The sequence below is a fragment of the Perna viridis genome, chromosome 4, assembly GCF_037379345.1.
Source record: "Perna viridis isolate PV_CMFRI_1.1 ecotype Kerala chromosome 4, ASM3737934v1, whole genome shotgun sequence".
Lineage (NCBI taxonomy): Eukaryota > Metazoa > Mollusca > Bivalvia > Mytilida > Mytilidae > Perna > Perna viridis.
Window position 1 is genome coordinate 5127578 of NC_142448.1, and position 24058 is coordinate 5151635.

The 24058-nt window shown below is 32.2% G+C and overlaps 2 protein-coding genes across 5 annotated transcripts in view; one reads left to right on the forward strand and one right to left on the reverse strand.

Moving 5' to 3' along the window:
- The window catches only part of LOC148618537 (V-type proton ATPase 116 kDa subunit a 1-like), a 31141-nt gene extending 23433 nt beyond the window's left edge, over nt 1–7708 (reverse strand). For all 3 annotated transcript variants that reach the window (XM_088577581.1, XM_088577580.1, XM_088577578.1), the window contains exons 1-5: nt 7616–7708; nt 7025–7165; nt 2698–2776; nt 2017–2243; nt 121–327 (exon numbers count right to left, since the gene is read on the reverse strand). In XM_088577581.1, coding sequence (XP_088433707.1) covers nt 121–327; nt 2017–2243; nt 2698–2776; nt 7025–7144 — 633 coding nt within the window. In that variant the 5' untranslated portion in view covers nt 7145–7165; nt 7616–7708. The remainder of the gene's footprint in view (nt 1–120; nt 328–2016; nt 2244–2697; nt 2777–7024; nt 7166–7615) is intronic.
- A 305-nt stretch (nt 7709–8013) lies between these two features.
- LOC148618538 (tRNA-dihydrouridine(16/17) synthase [NAD(P)(+)]-like) lies at nt 8014–22108 on the forward strand. 2 transcript variants are annotated; one of them, XM_088577582.1, is made up of 12 exons: nt 8014–8072; nt 11406–11645; nt 13025–13184; nt 13587–13699; nt 14059–14141; nt 14523–14626; nt 14902–15046; nt 15811–15907; nt 17089–17171; nt 17509–17704; nt 18761–18836; nt 21839–22108. In XM_088577582.1, the coding sequence occupies exons 1-12, from the start codon at nt 8058–8060 to the stop codon at nt 22051–22053; spliced, it is 1527 nt and encodes a 508-aa protein (XP_088433708.1). In that variant the 5' UTR covers nt 8014–8057; the 3' UTR covers nt 22054–22108. The 2 variants fall into 2 exon arrangements, with proteins under 2 accessions (XP_088433708.1, XP_088433709.1); XM_088577583.1 differs by having other exon boundaries at nt 8031–8154.
- Nucleotides 22109–24058: the final 1950 nt, after the last annotated feature.

Genomic DNA, 24058 nt, shown 5'->3' on the forward strand with positions numbered 1-24058 from the left:
GAGGGGGTACATGCTTAAAGATAGCTTATCCTTTCAAATAAACTAAAGACATTTTTTTTTTATATCATATGGATTTTGTTGAAATGAAAATGAAACAAGAACAAACTTTAATTGACTTACAGTGACAGGGTCTTCCAGTTTCTGAGTGATTTCATCAAATCTAAGAAAGACATTCCCCCTACATGCAAACCACAGCATTCTCTCAAAGGAAGGCATTTTTTCTCTAGGAATAACACCAGCTACGAAGCCTAACTGTACAGTGCCTGTCTGTTCTTCCACTTGAGCCAGTGCATGCTGGGCATCATCTATAATGCTGGAATGTCCTTGCTTGAAAGGAAAGCAGCTGTCAGGTTTACTACAGTGGAGTCCACTTAATTGCATATTTGTTAATTGCATGGGAAACCCCTCCCCCCCAAAAAAAAACAAAACAAAACAAAACAAAAACTTTTTCCATTCTATTCACATAAATATTTTTCAAAAATGACTCAAAATTGCACCTAATTGGCTACATTTTTAGTGAAATCCCTACATTTTCTTAAGACGTTTATCTTTATAACAAAAAAAATGAGTCTCTTTCTTTTGACTTAACACAGAGATCTAATTATACAAGAGAAAAGACATACATGTAGGAAGTTTTCCCTTAAAATGGCAATTTCTCTTAACTACAATACTTTTCTGACAAATAGGCATCGACTGTACTAGGTTTTCATTCTTTAAAAAAATTGTGTGAACAATGATCCAACTGTTTTCTTTGATGGTCTCTGGCCAACATTTGTTGATGAAGTAAATATATAAAATACTGTATTCTTCCATGTATTCCACACACTTTTCTTTTAACTTTATCAAGTTCCAGGAAGGGGTGCATGATATACACCAAAACAAGAAGTTACTAGATATTTTTCAGGTGATACTTCAGGAAGAAGTTGTCATTGGAATGGAAGTTGTCAATAGTGAACAACATCAAACATTTTTGAAAACAGTTTTATTTGAAATTAATAAATTAAAATTAACTGCTATTTAAGTAATTGTCTTTGTAAGAATCAAGCAAATTCTGTAAAATGTGATACACCTCAAAAGAGGCTATATGTTTTCATTTCTGTTATTAAGTTGCTTTATAGGTCTATATGATAAAATGTATAATTATTAATCCCAACCTGTCTGCTCTTAGATAATCCACATTGAAAATCCAACAGTTTCTACTGAATTTTAGTGTCTTTTACAGAGTTATCTCCCTTAATTTTGAATTGTACAGTGCATTCTATATAATTTTTATTTGCTAAGAGCAGAGGTTATATGAAAAACCACATGTTAAATTCTGTATACTATAACATTTTAAAAGAAATAAAAAAAATAAAAATATGTAGACTTTCCAACCATGAATCACATTTCGCATGATTCTTAGCTAGAGAGCTACTTAATAGATGTTGTTTTACTCATCAATGCCATTTCCTTGCATTTCATAGTTTTCATCGAATAACAATACATCAATTACAAAGGCAAAAACAATTGTCACTAATCCGTTAATCCCACTGATTAACTGTTTTAAGATGTCAATTTAAATAAATAAGCTTGGCAAATTTAAACATCTTTTTATAAATGGTTCATGCAGTTGTTTTAGTGAAACCCCTGGTTTGCATACAAACTGGAAATGTAAACATTGTAGCTGACAAAGCTACTAACACTTGAAATTATAAAAAAAATACTTTATTCAAAAGACAATAATGAAATAATACTCATTTTACAGAATATTTAATGACACCCTTTATTCTCAAAGTGGTCTTTTGCTCACTTCCCAATGCACATTTTAAACGGACACTGAACTTTTTCGTCGATCTCCCTTGCAGAGAATGGGTGCTTAGTTCACGCATGGAATACACTGAAGAATACAGTATATAGAGAAACTTTAACATCTAACCTATCAATTGATACAAATCATTTAAACAAAGAAAAGATAAACATGTAAACAGCCTTTTATGTACATGTAAAGTAATGTCAACAATTCAAAATAGGACTAACCTCCTGGAAAAAGACCTGTGTCTTTTTAAGAACTTCTTTTAACTCAGACAATTCAAGAAAGTTCCTCTTTAATGCCTCTGCATTCGTGTTAACATCTCGTAACTCTGATTCTATCTTCTCAAATGTAGCCTCTAAATCAATCATTTCTTTAGGGGCTGGTGCATTTGGGTTTTCTCCTGTGTCTGGGACATTCAGATCATCCTTTTTTAGTTCTTTTTCAATGTATCCTAAAAAAAGGAAAATAGAGAACTCTCAGTATAAAATTGGTTATCAATAGCTTCATTATCATATCATATTCAGCAAGATTGTAACTTCAATAAATATTCTAGGATGTATGATATAACACCAATATTGAAACTTGCCTTTTCTTTAAGCAAGACAGATATTTACATATTTCATACTTTTAGAATGTCATCCTAAGTTTAAATTCCAATAACTTCTTGGTTTATATACATGTACATATAGTACCACACCTTTCAAGTCAAATTCAAATTTTATTATTGATCTCAACTTACAAAATGCTTTAAATATAGTGTTTAAGTAAAAAAAGAGCTGTATAAAAATATTTTTGATCAGTTTATAAAGATATCACAAACAGACACTAGTACACAATATACAATAGTTCGGTAATTCTTCAATTATACAACAGAACTAAAAAGATTATCACAAAACCACACATACTTAGTATTCTTTCCATTTCTTCACATCTTAAAATTTCACTGACAAACTTTTTCTGGAAAGCATTGACATCTGGATTCAACTAAAAATTAATGTAAAATTAAGTATTAATGAAATCTAACGTCTACCGATATGAAAAATCAATAAATGTACATTTCTTTCCTGGGCAGAATGAATAGATTCAAAAATGACTTTTTTCTTCTCAAGAAAAGAGGAAAACAAGAGGCTCCCAGGAGCCTGAATTTCTCACCTGGTTGAATTTTGCCTTTCAAAGGCAATAAATTTAAGAAGTTGTCCAACAATTTTGACATACGTGTAAGAAGTCTTTGGTAGGACTTACCATAAGGATCATTCTAACTATTGAAATTATCTTTTAATCTATCATAGTTTTCAAGATATTGACTGAGAACTGCTAAAAAAAAACAAAACTAGAGGCTCAAGAGAGCCTGAATCGCTCACCAAGTTAACCATTTGCTTATTTGTAAAACTTGAAGAATGAGACAGGTTAAGTTAAAATCAACTAAATTGTCAAATGCAGGAAATGCTTTTCATTGCATTTTCATGACCTGAACCAGAATTTTGCTAAAGGCAACAATTTTTGAATTATGACCCCTAAGTTCCATTTTTAGTATAGGCAGCCATATCTATTCACGGAATAAAAATCACAACAGTCATTTTGAGCACAATACACTAAAGAACTATTATGCTTATTTTCATTCAATGATCTTAAACGGTTTTAGAGAAGAAGATTTTCAAAGTTGTACATGCAAAAAAAAAACAAACAAAAAAACTGTTTCAGGGGTCGTAACTCCTACATAAGTCAATGAATGGTCCTTCTCATGATGCCTAACAATTTTACCCAGCCAGAAATTTGGTAAAGGCAACAGTTTTTGAGTTATTTGCAAAAAACTGCCATCTGACCCCTATGTTCTATTTTTAGTGGCGGCCATGTTTTTTCATGAATCAACAATCACAAAGGTCAATTTGTATGGGATACCCTAAGGAACATATATGCCAACTTTAATTGAATTCTGTGCAATGGATTTTGAGAAGATTTTCAAAGTTGCACATGTGAAAATACAAAAAAAACTGTTTCAAGGGCCATAACTCCTACATCGGTTGACCAATCGTTTTGAAAATTTTGGCATAGGTCCATCTCATGATGCTGAACAATTTTATCCCGCCAGGAATTTGCTAAAGGCAACGGTTTTTGAGTTATTTGCAAAAAACTGCAATCTGACCCCTATGTTCTATTTTTAAAAACAGCAGCCATATTTTTTAATGGATCAAAAATCCCAAAGGTCATTTTGTGCAGAATACCCTAAGGAACAATCATGTCAAGTTTAAAACCTGTCAGTCCAGTAGTTTCAGAGGAGATGATTTTTTAAAATTTGTCCACAACGACGACGACGACGACAGACACCAAGTGATGGCATAAGCTCATTTGGCCTTTGGCCAGGTGAGCTAAAAAGCCCCATCACTTTTCTCCTTTCAAGGCCAATAACTCATACAAGGAGTCATCTGACAACTTTTATCCCAGAAGACTTTTGTAGTCCTAATAATAAGGATGATTTCAGCCATTGAAAGAATTTGGCTAAACCTAATAGTTTTGGAGATATATGTTAAAAACTACTGTCTGCCCCCTATGTTCTATTTTAAGTAACAGCTGCCATGTTTTTAAACAGATAAAAAATCTCCACAACAGTTCTATGCAGGATACTCCAAGGAAAATTCATACCAAGTTTAGTTCTTATTGGACCAGTAGTTTCAGAGGAGAAGGGTTTTGTATAATTGTTAACGACGACAGACAGATGGCCTTAAGGCAGACGAGCTAAAAATCATTCCTATTATTTACATAGAAAATTGTGCAGAGAACAGTAGTAGTCATTTGAGATTAAAACTATGTACAGGAGATAATGAATGATCAGAGATGAGGGTAGATAGAAAAGCATGTGAGAGCTGTTCACTGAAGCTGAATCCTGAGGGCAACTGCAATAGGTAATAAGTTCCACTGAGTGATAGTGTATGGGAAGAATGAAAACCTGTACATATCTTTGGTAGTGTAGATATATCTGAAAGTGTGAGCGTGATGTTTTCTACTGCTTGAGTCTAATGGAATTAGAACTGTGCTGAATGTTATAGCATCAAGTTGATGTGTTATCTTAAATATCATAACAAAGCGTGTAAGCAATCTGCATTCTTGTAGTTTTGACCAGTTCAGTGTGTGCAGAATGGCAGATACAATACTAGTGTTGTGGTATTTATTATATGCCCACCTAGCAGCCCTCCTCTGAACAATTTCTATCTTTGAAATAGATTTTTGGGTATGAGGATCCAAAACTGAAGAGAAGTATTTGTTTGTTTGTTGGGGTTTAATGTCCGAGCAGCAATATTTCAGCTATATTCAGATGATAAGAAGAGAAGTATTAAAGTTTGAGTCATACAAGGTTTGGTAGGCTTGGCTTTTTGGTGCCCTGGTTGGAAGTTTTCAAGTGAAGTTTTCAAGTTCTTTTTTTGATATCTGAGTGTTTTATTTAAATGGTTATCACTGAATTGGACAGTTTATTAGTATTAAAGCCAAAAAAATGTGTGTTTACTGTCACCTGCTAAAAAAATTAGGGGTTGGAAGGTCATTTTTTTTAATACATCCACCAGAGATTGCCAATTTGTTCAATAATTGTGTATACGGTTATGGACCATGGACAAAATTTCTGGAAATTAAAACTTTTCTGATAAAAATGTTTGTGAAAAAAATAGGGTTGGTCAGGGTCAGGGAGTGTATACTAGAGGGAAACAACACTTGTAATAATATATATAGAACACTGCCATTGCTATTTGGCTGTCTATTAGCCAATTTTCTCAAATTTCTCTGTTGAAAATAGGGTAACTTTGCTAAGAGTGTTTGTAAAAACAACTGGATGGATTTTGATGAGGGATGTACAAATTAAAGAAAAAAGATTGGAAAATGGCAACATGTATTTTATTTATCTACAATAAAAGGAATGTAAATATTTAAAGTTCAAAATTTGGTCTTGTAAGACAAATAAGCAAAAAAATCACTTTTTAGAAGGTTCATAAAGAAAGATTAGTCATAAATGTTTGTGAAAACTATTACATTTAATAAAATGAAATTAATATCAAATGAATGAGAAAAATCTGCTGAATAGCAATGGCTATTTTTTTAATAAATCTGCTTTGAATAACACTAAAATTGTGACTAAATTCATTCATTCATTCACATCTTAATTTCCTCATTACATGGGATCTTAGAATTATATACAAGTCAATACATATAAACAGCTTATTTAAATAAATGCATAAATAAACTATACCCCAGTAAGCTGTTAATCATTGTGTTTTTCTGTTTGTTTAAAATAAGAATGTACCACCAAATTAAAAGTTTAAAAGAGTAATCAAGGAAACCAAGTTTATAGTGGTAATCAAAAGAATGTAATCCCTGGACAAAGACCAGACATGTAAAACAGACATACATAACAAAGAACATAAAGTAACTAAAATCATAGACACAAAGTAACAAAAATGAGCAACTCAGACTCCACTAAAAACTGGGAGCATGGACCATGTGCACTGGTAGAGTAAGCTTCCTCTGCTTTTCTAGAAACACCCACCGAGATGCTCATAAAAAGTCAAGTCCGGGGTAGACGAAAGAGGAAAGGAAAACTATGACATGTTGAACAAATCAGTTTTCATGGCGCAGATGGATACACTGTAACGATCCACGAGTTCATGATGACAACCATAAAACTTCTTTAAAATGATATAATTTAAATTACATAATAATGAGTTTGAAATACTTAATTAACAGATAGAAGTTGACCAAATTCTTTAATTTACTAATATATAATAAGTAATTATTGACTTTTACAAGTGACATTTTTATTATACATTTATTTTAGTGTTTTGAGAATACACCCTTCCTCAGTATTTCATCATAACTTTATTATCAATTTGTGAATTTTATAACTTATATAACTAAAATCCTGAATAATTTCTCTTTCCCCCAGTATGCATAAGTCAAATGTAAATCTTATATACTTTAAGTTTAACCAGTATAAAGACCCGAAAGGCTCAGTTATTTTTATACATTATATAGACATTGTTGGGAGTCACCAGTCCCTGTTGTCAGCGTACAGTTGACACACCTATCTTTTTTACCTAAATCTGTTCAAAGCTAAGATACATTTAACTTGAAATTTGATTTTATTTATCAAGTATTCAACAATTTACATCTAGAATTAATAGGATCTGCATTGAAATCACTATAAAATATTGCTGGTGTAAGACAAGTTTTATTCCAGGTAACACTTACATCTTTGAACTGGACCAATCCTAGTTCTCCTAACTCTGAGATACAGGCATAAGCTGCTTCTGACTGGAGGAAAATCTGGCATAAGCTCATCTCCTCACTACGGAAAAGTGAGCCTGACATCTTGCCTATCTGATCTGGAACCTAAATTTAAAAAACGAGGAAACTCAACAATAGAAAGACATGAAACTGATTTTTTTTAATTTGTATTCTTGCATTTTACATTATGCTTGTGACAAACTTTTTGCATTAAAATGGATTCTGCCACTCCATAAAGAAAATGCAAGTACGTATTTTATTTCAAATGCCAAATTGCCATCCATAACCTAGCAGAAATCAAACAAAGACTTGACAGAATGAATTAAGCATTCACAGAGAAAGCAAAGCTGTGAAAAAGGAAAAAACACTGAGTACTTATTCATAAAATAAAATTTTTGGGAGGTATCACCTACTTAGTTGTATTTCATCTGGTGATAACAACTTGTAATTTATATGTTGATAAAGCATATTAGCAATTCATAAGATGATAACATTAGTGTAAAAGGACAACATTCTGAACTGGGTAACTATTAAAAGCATGTTCAATCAACTTACACTTCTTAGAATAAAGTTTTATTGTATCATTAACTCAGCTTCCTTCAGAAATCATGTGAGTAGTCAACATTTTAATCGGATCAGATTGGGAATTCTATACACTAGAGGATTGAAAATCAAAGACGGTAATTTCCGTATTTCGAGAACCATGCGAATTTACTCTTTGTTATATAATTGGTAAAGTATCCAGCTATTTTTAAAGCAGATAAGTTTAGAAGTAAATAAAAATGCTACAAGAGAAAGGAATCTAAGCTTATTATCGTATAGAACATGTGGATAATACATATATTAATAATAGTTTTGAGAGAGTCCCCTGATTTACACAGGCCTTTTCGTTGAACAAGAGAAAAGTAGGGGAAATAGCTGAGAAGCTCCGATACTGGCCGCAGATTTCTATTTGGAAGGTCTTTGGCTTTATCCACGCTATTACCTTAATAGACACATGGCTAATGCAATGGTATGTCAACAAACCCTTTATAGTGAATTGAAGGAATCTTAATCGCCAATCTGAATCAGAAAATAGTTTATTTGAAGATTAAGTAAGAGGGAATATCAATTTTATGAATCAAATAATTGGGCACTTGCCAGTCCAGACCTTTAAGGTTCACCATTATCCCTATACGCTAGGCTATAGCTAGTGTCTTCGACAAATATGGCTCCAATTTCACCACTAATTTCCCTCTGACTACAGACAAACTATGTATCTAGAAGAATTTTAAGGTATAGTAGCCCATTGCTTGATATAAGAAAGTTGCATGAATTTTATATAAAATTGTAATTAGGGGTAGGCATTGCCTAAATAAGCGAGCACCTGTGAGCTTTACCATACATGTACAGTCTGTGCTAGACTCGTAAAAATAATAAAGGACATTACAAAGATGGGGGTCAGGGGTCCACCCTGATGAAAATGTTTGCTTTGCAAGTGCAATATTTTTATTATTTATATTTTAGCAGCAAGCAAAATCAATATTTCTATATGAAAACCTGTCTTGTTAATTAATGGGGGATTTTTTTTCAATGAATGAATAACTTGAACAATGTTTTTCCCCAAAATACCAACCTCATCAGCATACCCCCTTTTCCCTCGTTCTCAAAATGGTCAATAACTTTATAGCACTTCGCAATACTTTACATTTTTTATCCCTTAAGGGCATCTCTAGCAATATCCATTTCAGTTTTGGCCTGTCAAATCAATCTGTATAGATACTGGAAATATTACAGTTCTCCACGGCTGGTGGGAATATTTTACACGTCATGTGACGTAAACTAAATTCAGACGACAGCTGCAAATTCCCAACAAGAAAATGATTGCCTTTCATATCTTAGAAAAGCTAGGCTTTGATTTTGATTATATACAACAGCAAAAGTGGAACAGCAGAGATACATGTACGTCCACGTGTTTCCCGAAATTTTATAAACATAACATTCACTTCTTTAAATAAGTAAAACAAATTAGAAAACTATCAGAAAAGATGAATTTATTTTTACTGAAACGTAATCTTAACCTATATTTTTTTATTTGTTTGATTGAAGGAAATGATGAATTTTCTCCGTAAGGACAGTCACTTTTTGTTACTTCAGTGACATGACTTTTTTTTCATTAGTATATTGGGGAACCTTAAGGGAAATTTAGAAAGTACATGTAAGAACGGTAGAGCTCACACCGCTTCGCAGAGGTTTTCCACTCTTTTTCTTAACAGTGGCAGATATTGAGCTGATTTGTGGTATGTGAGTCAACCTTGATGAGTTTCAGATCCAGTTTTTGTTTCGTTCCGCTTCGCTGATTTTAGTTGAGTTATGGCCTTTTAACTTTGAAAAATTTACCAAAAAGTTTTCCACACTTTTTTTCTAAATGCTTGCAGATATTGAGCTTTTTTTTTTGGTATGTGAGTATACGCTTATGAGATACAGATCACGTGTTTGTTTCATTCAACTCTGCTGATTTTTGTCCGAATTATGGCCCTTGAACTTTGGAAAAATTACTGAAATTTAAGTTTTCCATACTTTTTTTCTAAACGCTTGCAGATATTGAGCTGATTTTTTGTATGTTAGTCTAACCTGTTGAGTTTTTTTTGCGCTTCACTAATTTTTGTCTGAGTTATGGCCCTTGAATTTTCTGAAATTAAAGTTTTCCACACTTTTTTTTTTAATGCTTGCAAATGTTGAGCTGATTTTTCGTATGTGAGTCTACATTGATGAGTTACAGATAAGTTTACATTTCCTTCTGCTTTCCTGATTTGTTCCAAAGTTTCAAAATCAAGATCATTTCCTCAGTTTGTCATTAATACTTGATGATCCAAGGTAGTATTTGGGTCAGTAATATAAACATCTGGAATGGGACTATGTATTGTTTGTAATACTCTCAGAATGCTTGTTTTGTTTGAAGTTAGGTTAGTGAGTACTTAAAACAAATAACATCTTGGGTGTTTATTTTTGCACTCTGCAGAATTGAAAAAAATTACTCAGCAAAAGTCAGGTCAGTTTTTTATTTAATTTTACATAGAGCTGATGTGTGTGTTTCATATCTATGGGATGCTATACTTTAAAAATTATCTAGATACACAGATTTGTCTGTAGTCAGAGAGAAAGTGGTGGTGAAATTGGGACAATATTTGTCAAAAGGTAATGTGGTATTTTTATTCAAAAATAAAGTATTAATAGACAGTGAGCCGTAAGTGCTTTAATTGTAACCATATTTGGTAATGCAGCACGTGTCACGCTCAATTCATTCGCTAATTGATATGTCCATGATTTTGTTTCCAACTAATCATACCGGTGATTTATTTACAAAATATCCAATCAAATTGCTTATTGCTGTTAGGGACTTACACTTTTGTTTTCATGAGAGGCAGACACACACAAAAATTTTTCGAAAAAATTTTATTCCCACCCACACACCTCCCTACTTAGTTAGCCCATAAAAAATAGCCTTATTGATTTATTTTGGTATGAATGTGTTTATTATTATCTTGTATAGTATTCATATGTTTATTAATCCTCATGTATGTTTTTCATTGCTTTACTATGTGCAGAGTAACATCCTCATTAATGAACCCACAGTTTACTCTTACTGTCATTCTATCATTATGTGCTTTTTGATGGAATACCACAGTCCTGAAATTTAATTTGTTTGCGTCTTACATAATGAAATTTCATATTCTCTATTTTGTGATATTTTGTAAATAAACTGTGGATTGTTTCCCAAACCTGTCCCTTTTGATTATAACTAAGGCTTAATTCGGTTTTGTAACTGAGTCCTAAATAGTGTAAGTTAGCATTTTGCATCCATTCGGCACTTGGTCATGATACCTGGTATTAAATACAGAACAATCAAATATGTGAAAGCTGGAGTAGACGGGAAAGCTGAAGTAGACACATACAAACATACATGTACTTGACTTTCCAGCTGAGGACCCATCAATAAGCAGGGGCAGAGGGGGTTCCTAAGTAGGTTAGTTGTAGATTAATGGAGAACCTTAAACAGAAGGAACAAAGATGATCTACATACACAAACAGAATAAAATACTGTTAAATATAAAAACTAAAGGAAAACAAGACATAACACAAAAACTAAAGATAAGGAAAACAAGACATCACACAAAAAAATAAAGATAAAGAAATCAAGACATCACACAAAAAACTAAAGCATTTTCAGTATAAACTACCACAAATCCAGGAGTCTTTAATAAAGAAGGTAAATGTTTTATTTTGTGAAAATCCTTAACTGAATGAAATATTATAATCAAGAAATTTTCTGTCTGCTATATTTTTCTTTTTGTTTTTGTGATAGTTAGATGAAATGGAGAAATTAAAAGGATTTGAGTTTTGGAAAAAAACCTTGAACTCAGCTAAATATGTTGTTGCTCCAATGGTAGACCAAAGTGAATTAGCTTGGAGACTGCTGAGTAGAAGATATGGAGCAGAACTATGTTATACACCCATGCTTCATGCTACAGTGTTTGCCCGTGATGCCAGCTACCGAGCAGAATCTCTTCAGTCAACTCCAGAGGATAGGCCACTTATTGTACAGGTACAAGAAGTTAGAAAGTTAGAGCAACATATTCCACATTTACATTAATATAGGTATTGAATATGTCATCAGTGTGCATTTTTTAAGTGGAGAAGAGTCTTGATATATTTTCAAATTCAAAATGTGTGTTATTTTTTACTTTGTTTATACGACAACAGATAATTACGGTGTAGGATAAATACTAGGTTAAAATAGTTTTTGAAGGTAAATGCAATTAAACTTTTGGACAGGTATAATAATTTGGGAAAAGGTGAAATGGAACTAAATTTGTAAATGTGAGTGAATTTAGATATTTTTAACTATTTATTACAGTTCATACCTCAGAAATCTGTAGTAAAGATAAACTTTAAGTTTCTACATTTTGGGGGAAAAAAATATTTTAAAATAATATGGGAAACAAAAATTTATGATCACAATTTTATTTTTCTGACATGTAATCTTTGGAAGTTTGTTCATGCTACAATTTTCACTAGAATCAATAACAGCACTTTGATTCATGTAAATCTGTGAAGCTATGTTGACGTTATTGTCCTTTTTGGACACTTTTGGCTATTTTAAATGTTATTTTACTTTGAAAAATCTTCTCCTCTGACACAACTAGACCAATTAGAACCAAAACTTGATATGAATGTTCCTTAGGGTATTCTGTGTAGAACTGGCTGTTGTTACTCAAAATAAAAAAAAAGAGGGGTCAGACAGTAGTTTTTCCCATGTATCTTCAAATCTGTTAGTATAAGGCAAATTCTGATAGAGTAAAAATGTTCAGTATTATGAGATATTTGAAAGGCAAAAATGATGTATTTTGTAGTTTTTAGCCAAAATCATAAAAACTGTAAAAGGTAGAAAGAAACTTTCAATTGCAGAAATGGTCCTTATGATTAGGCCTACAAGAGTCGGCATGTCATCAAAGTTGTTGGACAAGAAAGAAACTTTCAATTGCTGAAATGATCCTTATGATAAGGCCTACAAGAATATGCAATGAATCAAAGTTGTCGAATGACTCCTCTTTAGAGTTATTGCCCTTGAAAGCTGATAAATGATGGCTTTGCAGTTTTCATTTAATATCTTGAAAACTATGATAGATGGAAAGAATTTTTTTTATGATTCAAATGTTGTTCCTTATGATAAATCATACAAGAGTCTTTCTTGAGTCAAAATTAATGAACAACTCTATGTTCGAGTTATTGCCCTTGGAGGGTAAAAATTGAACAAGGTGAGTGATTCAGGCTCCTTGGAGCCTCTTGTTCTATATCTCTTTCAAGTGTCCCATAAAATATGATATTATATAGCATAAAGTATGTTAATGTATATATTTATACTAAATCTAATACATTTTTGTATTGTTTTGCTAGGTACAGTGTTTGTTAATTATTTTGCAGTTCTGTGCAAATGATCCAGACACCCTTTTGAAAGCTGCCCTGTTTGCCCAAGATCATTGTGATGCTATAGACCTCAACCTTGGTTGTCCACAGGTTATAGCCAAAAGAGGTCACTATGGAGCATTTCTACAAGATGAATGGGACCTGATAGGGAAAATGGGTGTGTTTGACAGTAAAAGTCACCTATATATTGAATTTTAAGTTCATTGAGTACATACCATACTATTTAAAGATCAAGCACTATTACATGTGTATAGATAAAAGTAAGATTTGGTTAATAGCATTCAATAAACCAGTATCATTAGTTTAGGAAAAGTTTTTTTCATCGCCAGTAGTGAGTGTTTCTAAATGAAATATTGCCCCCCCCCCCCAAAAAAAAAAAGACTGAAGCATCAATGATTGAGGGAATGCTTCTAACTACCGGTACAATTCATATATATATATATAGGTTCATACATCAATAATTTTTTGATAACATACAAAAAATTAGTTCAAGTTAAACCTAAATTAGTAATAATTCAGTTATTGTTTTGTTTTTTGTTTATTTCATTATGTCTTTCAGTAAAAATTTGCCATGAGAATTTGAAAGTGCCTATTACTTGTAAAATTAGAATATTTGAGAGTGTTCAAAAAACAGTTTTATATGCACAGATGTTAGAAAAAGCTGGATGCCAGGTATGTGTACTTGTAGTTTAGTTTTTTTTTCTTTAGTTCAGTATTTTTTTTTTGTTCCAGTAGTCTCCTGTTTGATGATAAGCATATAAAATAAAAATTTTCAAAGGGGATTAATTCAATCTGTGAAGTATATAAAGTGTACATATTAGTGGAAACAACATTGTTCTATCATTTCAATAATAGGATTGTTCCTCCGAGATGTGATTTTATTTACTGGTAATGAGAACATATTCTAAAATTAGCTCCTTAGTTATTTTATATTCAAATTTCTTATGATGCTTGAGACTTTTAAACTTAGAATTTCTTACTAACATCTTATTATTAGACCATATATAAGGATATGCACTGTTTTGTTGTAGTTACTGACTGTTCATGGAAGAACTAGAGAACAAAAAGGTAGAAATACAGGAATAGCTAACTGGGAACATATCAAGGCTGTTAAGTAAGTCTTTATTGTGATAAAGATAAAATCATATTAAAAATGATCAATTTGGCACCAAATTATAATTCTTTTCATGCAATTAAAACATCTACAAGGGCATATGTTGATTGTGTACCATCAATAAAACACTTGTTGAAATGACTGACAGCTAACTGGTGAAGAAAACTTGTGAAGTGGAAGTTGACATAGCTTCATTTTCATATGGACATCTTGCATAAATGGGGCTGGTCTTATTTGCTGTAATAATGAGTGGAAACCTTAATAATCCTTTAAAAGCACCTTTTATTTGTGAATGTTCTTACATGCAAACATGTACATTTTCACCAATAATATGAAAACTCGGTTGATGTCCTGTAATAATTACAAAAATTTTTGTTTTAGAGAACAAGTGAAGATACCTGTTTTTGCCAATGGAAATATACAGTATCTTCCTGATGTACACAGGTGTATGGAATATACAGGTGTTCAAGGTGTAATGACAGCAGGTGACCAAATTTGAAAATATCACATTTAAAGTTTTACGGATAAAACTTGCATAAATTCTTTATCTCATGATGCCATTGTGGACCCTTTACGTTGTTTTACATCTGAATGACTTCCTATATCAATTATGGTTTCCTATATAGCTTCTGGTGAGGGAAGCCAGTATATCTTTTAGTGAGCTTTGCTCACAGTTTTTTTTTAGCTTTGATTAAAAGATTTTGCAATGTATTATTATAATGGTCCTTATGTGATACATTGTGATTGGCCATTTTTACAGAGGGGAATCTACACAATCCTGCATTATTTCATGGTATAGATCCTCCAGTATACCAGATGGGCGAGGAATATCTTCAGTATGTTGACAAATATCCCTGTCCATTGTCTTATACCAGGGGTCATCTCTTTAAATTGTTTCAACATGCGTAAGTAGGATTTTCTATTACACCAATAGTACATGAGAAGTAATTAATCTCACTTTAAGACAGAAAAGTCTAAAAGAAACAAACATAATGTAGGAATGAATGTAGGTATACTGTTATGATATAGAGAGATACAATAAGCGCATTTGCTTCCTTTCTCAGTATTTTTGGAAGCATCATCCTAGTTTTTTTTTTCTTTACATCATTTATTTTATGTATTTAAGTTTATATTTGATTTTCAGACTTTGGTCTTATTTGTAGATTTTTTCCTTTATTCCAAGTATTTTTGAGCAAAGCCCACTTTTTAATTTATAGAAATTGATAAGAATTAATTTAAATATTTAATTTTATTTCAAAATGCATAGATGGACCTTGAATCTTTTCCTTTTTCTATTCTTAAATTAGTGAATTTTTATTTTGTCAAAATTCAGTCTGTAATTCAAATTCTATCTCTTCAGACAATATCTTAGTGAAGCTCTATGGAGAAATCAAAAAGACCATGACTTTAAGAAATTTGTTGGAAGTTGAACTAAATTCATGCAACACATGTAAGATCTGGACAGCAAATATTGTACTATAATGACAAGTTCCAATTTGATTGATATTGATGTTGAACCAACTTTTATAAACTTTTTTCAATTTTCATGGTAGACTAAGAAAGCACTTAAGTTTATATGGTATTTAAATCATTTTTTCTTAAGGAATGAAAGATTATTGAGTCTCTTAATTTTCATTCACTCGAGACTGTCTCTTCCTTCATTTTATAGGTTACATGTACATCAAGATGTGAGAGAAATGATAGCTATAGGAAGATCTGTGGAATGTTTTAAAAAGGCTGTATTGGTACTGAAGGAGAAGTGTTTAGTTAGTATATTGATATTTTTTCACACATCACCCAATTTTTGTTTTTAAGAATGTATGTGATGTTCTATAAAGTTTAAAAGCCATTAGAACAGTATATGTATCATAAATGCACATTTAATCTCAATCATTGTCCATGTAGATTATTATATTCCAAACATAAAGGTTTGCTTAGCATAATGATTCAAACAAAGAGGTATGGCTAGCATAATGATTCAAACAAAGAGGTATGCCTAGCACGATGATTCAAACAAAGAGGTATAACTAGCACGATGATTTAAACACAGAGGTATGCCTAGCATGATGATTCAAATACAGAGGTATGCCTAGCATGATGATTTAAACAAAGAGGCATACCTAGCATGATGATTTCATACCGTGATGAATTAAACAAAGAGGTATGCTTAGCATGATGATTTAAATACAGATGTATGCCTAGCATGATGATTTAAACACAGAGGTATGCTTAGCATGATGATTTAAATACAGAGGTATGCCTAGCATGACGATTTAAACACAGACATATGCCTAGCATGATGATTCGAACAAAGAGGTATGCCTAGCATAATGATTCAAACAAAGAGATATAACTAGCACGATGATTCAAACAAAGAGGTATAACTAGCACGATGATTTAAACACAGAGGTATGCCTAGTATGATGATTCAAATACAGAGGTATGCCTAGCATGATGATTTAAACATAGAGGCATACCTAGCATGATGATTTCATACCGTGATGAATTAAACTAAGAGGTATGCCTAGCATGATGATTTAAACACAGATGTATGCCTAGCATGATGATTTAAATACAGAGGTATGCCTAGCATGATGATATAAACACAGATGTATGCCTAGCATGATGATTTAAATACAGAGGTATGCCTAGCATGATGATTTAAATACAGAGGTGTGCTTAGCATGATGATTTAAATACAGAGGTATGCCTAGCATGATGATTTAAACACAGAGGTATGCCTAGCATGATGATTTGAATACAGAGGTATGCCTAGCATTATAATTGATAAATACAAATCTACTGTAAGTGACTTTTCAATATATGTTTTTATTATCACACAAAAAAAATGACAATAGCTGTATTCTTATTGTATGAGTAGTGATACGTTTTTTATACGATAGATGCCAGTTAAGCTTTAAGAGTTTCCGTTGATTTCTATGTTTAGGAAGACATGAAAAAATCTAGTGAAGAAACTGTCTCCAATCTACCTCACCCTCACTGGATCTGTCAGCCGTATGTTAGACCCACGTAAGTCTTTATACATGTGCTTACTTTACAATTATTTTTATCTTATATACAACTATACAGTACAAGTTCTTGCCTCATACTTACATATAAATGCACAACAGATAAAGGTTTAATTTCATTAAAAGGGGAAAATGGGGAAGAGGTAGTTATATAAATAAGTGGAAAGGTCAGGGAATCTTGTTTTCCACCATGTGATAATTTTATCCATAAACCGGCTAATTAACAAGTTTCTTATCTCTTTAACTATAGGTCTCTGGTATTGTTGATAGAATTTTTGTTTTTTAGAAATGGGACTGTCTGCATATTTCTACATGTGTATTATGTGTTTTATTTTCAGACCCCAAGAAGCTGAGGAAAAAATGGCAAAGAAAGAACCAACAAAGAGACAAATAGACATGGCTAATCCTCCGCCTGAGTTTGCTGGAATGTCCAAAAACAAAATTAAGAAGAAGTTGAGAAATCCTCACAAAAACTTCGACAGAACACCAGGCCGTGAGGTGTTTGAGAAATGTATACAATGTACTAACCCTAGGGTAGGTTTGAACATAGTTTGACTGTTTTGAAAATACAACTACATTGATAGATATGACAATTTACTAACAACACTGAAATGTAGTTATTCCTTCAACCATATTTTTTCTAAATGACCACAAAAATTTGCAGTCATATAATGGTATGCTGTTGTTGTCTTTGTTTGGTCTTTGTCAGTAGACACTTAATGTCCAGTTAAAAACTTTTAAGTATAAGTGCATAAATTTCCTTAAAAATGATAAATCTCAGTATCATTACTACAAAAGGAAGGCTAGGATTGACTTTTAGGGTTGTGATTTGAAATGTTTCAAAAAGGAATTGTGGGCCAGAAACAAACATTTTACTGATGTTCAGTCAGTAATTTGAGTATAAGTCAGTAGGTCTTTTTAAATTGAACAACAATGTGCCATACAATAAAATGAAGGCTGGGGATGATTTTGATTTGTTTAGGAATAAGGGGACAGAATGAGCAAGAAACAAGCATTTGAGTAAAGTGTATGAATCTTTTTGAAATACAACAATATACTATAAAACAAAAGAAGAATTTTGATTGACTTTTGAGTCAAAAACAAGTGTTATTGGAATGGCCATGAACCAATTTGAGTATTAGATGTATTAGTAAAAAGATCTCTTTGAAATTGTATAACAAAGTGCCATACCACAATTGATTTACAGGATTATGACTTGAAGCATTTTAACAGTTAGTGGACAAATAATGAGTGAAATACCTTTTCCTGGTCTCTGGGCAAAAATTGAATATACTGTATATACTTGCCTATAAGTCATATGGGTGTATGGACCTATTTGGAATCATACCTCAAGGTTTTGTGTCTTTATAGGTGGGTTTTGATGAATTGACAAGGTCAGGAGTTCACATTTATGTTTGAGAGACAAAGGTCCTTGACTTTTTCAACTTTTAAATCAAAAGTCCACAATAAAGAATTGACTAAATGGATTGAAGGTTAATCATTTTATTTATGAATTGTTAGAAGAACTTTCTTTTTTATTATTATTGATTAGACCTCAAATGTCCACAATCTCGACAATTTTTTTTTCAGGGTAAAAGATGTGAATATGAATTGTGTAAAAGTTGTTGTAAGAAGAAAGTGTGGACAGAAATTCTTGATTGCAAAGGTAAAAGTATTTTTATGAAGTTGTATCACAAGGTTCCATGCCACTTAAAAATAATCCCAAATAAAATAAACTATCTCACAATTAGGTAGTCGAAGTGTAAGATAAGATGGATAATTATGTCTGACGTCTTTTTCTTGACATCCTGTATAAAATTTATAATAGTCATTTTAACAACAAATTCCAGGTTTTGTTTGGTTATTCCAAATTTCTTAATTAAAAAAAAGGACCAATATTTTCCCAATAAAAAAAGGATGTGGATGTTTTTGAAACAGGCCAAGAGTATCACTGTAGTAAGGGAATTAGGGGCAAAAACAAACAGTTTCCAGGTTTACAGGCAATAACTTCAGTAATTGTGTATGGATTTCTATAAGTTTTAGTGGTTTTAAAGGGTTATGGCTGTTGTCTTAAGAACTTAAGGAGCAAATCCAGGCTAGAAACACTTAAATCTAATTGTAAATTTTTTTACCACTTTCCTTCTGGTCAGAATTTTTTTAGTGTCAAAATTGTGATCACAAACCACATTCTGAGCTATATCAAGTTTTTAATGTTTTGTTGATATTTGTCTTAATTGTTCAGTATTCAACAGTTTTATAAAGCTGAACCCTGCAAAAAAATTTAAGTTTTCTTAACAAATGACAAGAAATAACTCTGGGTGTAGAAAGGTTTTGTTATGACACTTATGATAAACAATGATTTTTACTGATCTCAGCTATAGTCCTCCTTAATTTTTTCACAAATCTGAAAAGTTGTGTCTTGTGGAATAGTTCAGAGTGAATTGGTTGAGCATCCCTCCATCTTGACAGGTGTTTAACTGTTTAGGGTTGCAGGGGCATTTGTGCCCTATAGAATTTTTTTTTTTCTAATTAAATAAGTGTGGACACAGACTGGCATTGCCCGAGGGGCAAGTGTGGACGCAGACTAGTATTGCCCAAAGAGCAAATTTGAACATACGTACGATTTGCATTGTCTAGAAAACTTCTCCATTTATTGATATCAATAATTGACTTATGCACATGCTGATGAACATCTAAATGAGGAACAAATTCCACTGTGGATTGCCATAAGACAAGTCATATACATATTACAATGCTTCTTCCTTGAAGTTGTACTTGCATGGATGTGTATTGGCCATTTTACTTTATACAGGTTAGCTTGATAAAATTCTGGACTTTCAGTTTCTTTAGATTAACAGAAACCTAGAGTGTGGTATCTGTTAATAACATGGATGGCCTTTATTTTAAAATGGTAGGGGCCATAAACTCAAAATCAAATAAGAGCATTTCTTTAGTAGTCAGTAAAATCATATCAAAATTTCATATTAATTGATCAACCATACCTATAAAGTCATCGCATGAAAACCAAGTGAGTATGGACGATGACACTGATACTGCTGACAGTGACACCGCTGTCAGCACCATACCAATATACTATGTGAGGCACTGCCAGTATCGTTTGGTTTTAGAACCAATGTAACATGTATGTACATTCAGAATTTCAAAACACTGTCATTGACTTTTCTTTTGAATCTCTATTACATTAAATTCTGTAAATCTTCCCTATTTAATAAAACTTTGTTATTTTTACGTGTGTAGTATTAATGTCTCGATACTAAACAAAACCTTCATCCTTTTAACAGAAAAGCGATTCATCCATACTTGTCTGTCTGTAAGTATAAGAAAAGAAAAAGAGTAGACATTTATTTTTAATACTTCACAAAAAAATAATCAAAAATGTTTTTTTTTTTTTTACATACACATAGTTGTATATCAATGCCTGCATTTGTTGATTGAGTGTATAATGTTACTCTACATCTATAATTATATACAGTAAATCTAACTGCAATTCAAAATCGATGTCTATTGAATATTCTAAGGAAAGCATCATCTGACATCGCTATGAAACATTTCTTTAAAGAACATTGCATGTGCAATGTATTTTATCTTGCATGCACATACGTGTACAATATCATAATAAAATGAGCTCAGACCACTGCCATCAAAACAAAAAATATCTCAAGCGCTGAATCCCAAGAGATTTGGCCATGGACTAAGTCTAAAATTATTACAATGTAGTTGTTTAGTCTTTGCTTATTTGGTTTTCATTGTATTCTGAGTTTGATGTCACTACAATGACTTATTTCATTTCAAAAGTTTTAAATAAAAATAAATCCCTACCTACCGACCCTACACAATTTCAGAATGGTGATCGGAAACATAACTTTATTTTTTTCGTCCTTGAAGATTTCTCATCAATTGACTGGCATACACCAATAAGTTGACTTACCTATCTGTCTTACATGCACTTGAAACTGTTGATTTTATCCGGAAAAGTATTTTGCTGGGTCAAAGATTCAGCAAATGCTGTAGGCTGTACAATATAAGGGTGCAGATCACAAAGTGGATCACTAGGTCAAGGATCGACATTAAATCACCTGGTATTGAATGAATGACTACTATAATTTCTCCGAATACACCATGACCAACATTCATGGGTATGACTATGTTGGGGACTGTGTCAACGCTTCGATGCTTTACACTGTCCGTGAGAGACCTCAAATGATAGCCAAGGAAGTTAAGAAACCCCTCAGTCCATCATGAATTACAAATACCACATATGAGTGCAAACCTGGTCTAACAGTATTGAGTATATATGTTAGCACAAAAACAAAAATTAAACCGAGTATAAGAATAGTCAGCTGATGGTTAGTGTCTCTCATATCGTGCAAATGATTGGCTAAAACTGTGTTACGAAAGATTTTTGGGGGATTTTAGTGGTTTATATCCACAAAGACAATCGAACTATCAACTCAATTATCTGCCAGTACCAACGATGTCCTATCTTTTTAATGCACGAAATGAAGGGTGTAACAGATATACGAAAAGTGCTATCATTTTCAACTTTATTGTTATAGTGTTATTGAACTACCAGTATACTATATCAAGCATCAACAATTTAACTGTGTATTGTTTTTAATTTCATGTCGGAATATATTTTATTTTCAGGTCATGGAATACTCATCAAAACAAGAAAAGAGAAACAAATTGAAATTGAAGAAAAAGAAAGACAGTTTAATGAGATAGAGAAAACAGTAGAAAATGATTGTCATTCAAACTCAGTGACTCATTTGTCTAAAAACCAGAGTGAAATTAATCAGTCAATACCCCAGGAAAATGTGCAAAAAACTGAAATAGTTTCTAAAAAAGATGGTGTTAGCTGATATTGTTATTGTACTTGTAATTTATTAAATTTTCATAAAAAAATATTTATGATTATTTTTTACTTCTGTCACTGGTATACTGGTATCTATCTATCACCACATTGTACAATAACTCAAAAGTGCTTGGATGAAGTATTATAACTTCTTGGGACAAAGTTTGCTATCATAGAAAGAGGCTCCATTGCTTTTTATTTTCTTATTTTTGGTTTCAGAATTATGGGTCTTAAAATACCCCCAAATGTGGTATGGGCCTGTCATGTACATGTACTTTGGTGTAGCTGTTTACTACTCTTTATGTTCTACTTTTATCCTGCAATTAATATTGTCTTAAGTCTCCCTGATCTACTGGGGAAAAAAATAGAATGAAATACTAACATAAAAACCATTCCAGTGGCAAATCCAGAAAAAAAAATGGGGTGGTCCCAAATGAAAGTCAATTGGCTTGAATTATTATTTTTTTATTTATTCCCTTGTCAATGGAAAGTTCCCACAAGTGAAAACAAAAACCAAAATCCTCAGATCAAAATATGAAACAATAAGAAGGTGGATATATGAGGCCAAAGTATCTTTCTGATCAAGAAAACTGAGATATTCAATTATTGCCCCATACCGGACTGGGGGTATAAATAGAAGCAAATGAAAAATATAATGGTTTTTAGGTATTTTTGGCTGCTTTTAGATTCAGAGATTTTTTGACAACCTCACTTTGTTTCATTACTACTACTATTAAAAGCTGTTCTACATGGAACACACAATGTCTACACTTTGCTGTATGTTTAGACTTAAAAAGTTCATAATTATTAGATATATTGAATCTGAGAATACTGAAGTGAAGATAATTTCAAAATTTGAATTTCCCAGACTGACGGATAGGGAGGAGCTAACATAAGCTGATCTTTGTTATTTTTTACATGCAACATGTGCTTAGCTGATACAAAAATGACTGCTTACCTTAATGTCTCTTGGAATCTTACTATTTCCATCATTTCAAAGCAGTTCATCACTGAATATAGTTTATAATAATTATTTATCACAGATTGCACATGTGCGTATATATTTACGCTTTACATTTTTATTGATAAAAATTCTACTTTGACACTAAAAAAAACTCAGAATTAATCCCATTAATGGCCCATGTATTCCTTATTATTTGGATTTGGAAACCACTGTCTCACCAAATTTAATACATACTTGGGCATTAGATCCCTTCTACCAAACACTAGTTAATGTCTTGATCTATCCCTTTTTAGAGCCTTTTTTTCCTCTGGATGTATCTGGGATCATTCCAAACACGCCTGTGAAAAAGATTTGTCCAGAAACATCTGTACTTATCTTTTCTTAAAAAGGAATTCTGTTTGTGTGTTGGGTGGTTTTCACTTTCCCATCAAAGCTCCCGGTTTTGTTCATTTGTGGCATAAGGACGGTTTAAACAGCGAGGATATTCTGTTGATTGTGCATCCTGCTCAATAAAATAATGTTCAACACTTTCTTCTGCAGAATTCTCTCTATTGGTAACCTCCTTAAAATCCCAATTATTATGAGTAAAAAATTAATAAATAGCATCTTTTTGCTCTTGTGTTACTCCTAAGGATAAAACAGAGGTTTCACTATTTTCAACATTTCCCTCCATTTTACATATACAAGTAAAATGATGATAGGGCAAAATATTTGGTGTGTGTTCCTCACAAGTTATGAGGCACTGAAGGATTTTGATACTGTGTAAGTCATACAGAACTCACATATAGCCATAAATCACATTTACAGTCCAGTTTTGACCTTTTCAATTACAAAATGATTGTATGAGAGTCTGCATAACATTTCTGTCAAAGTATCTAACTGAAGACACCCATTGAATGTCCTCTGAATGCACTGGGAAATGCCCTTTTTATGTTTACTAATATTTGGCGGGAATGGCATTAGTTTCTAACTAATGATTGTTTCAAAGTAAGGGGTGTGCTAAATATTTCCAATGATATTGTTGAAGCAAAGGAGTTAGCTCTGTTCA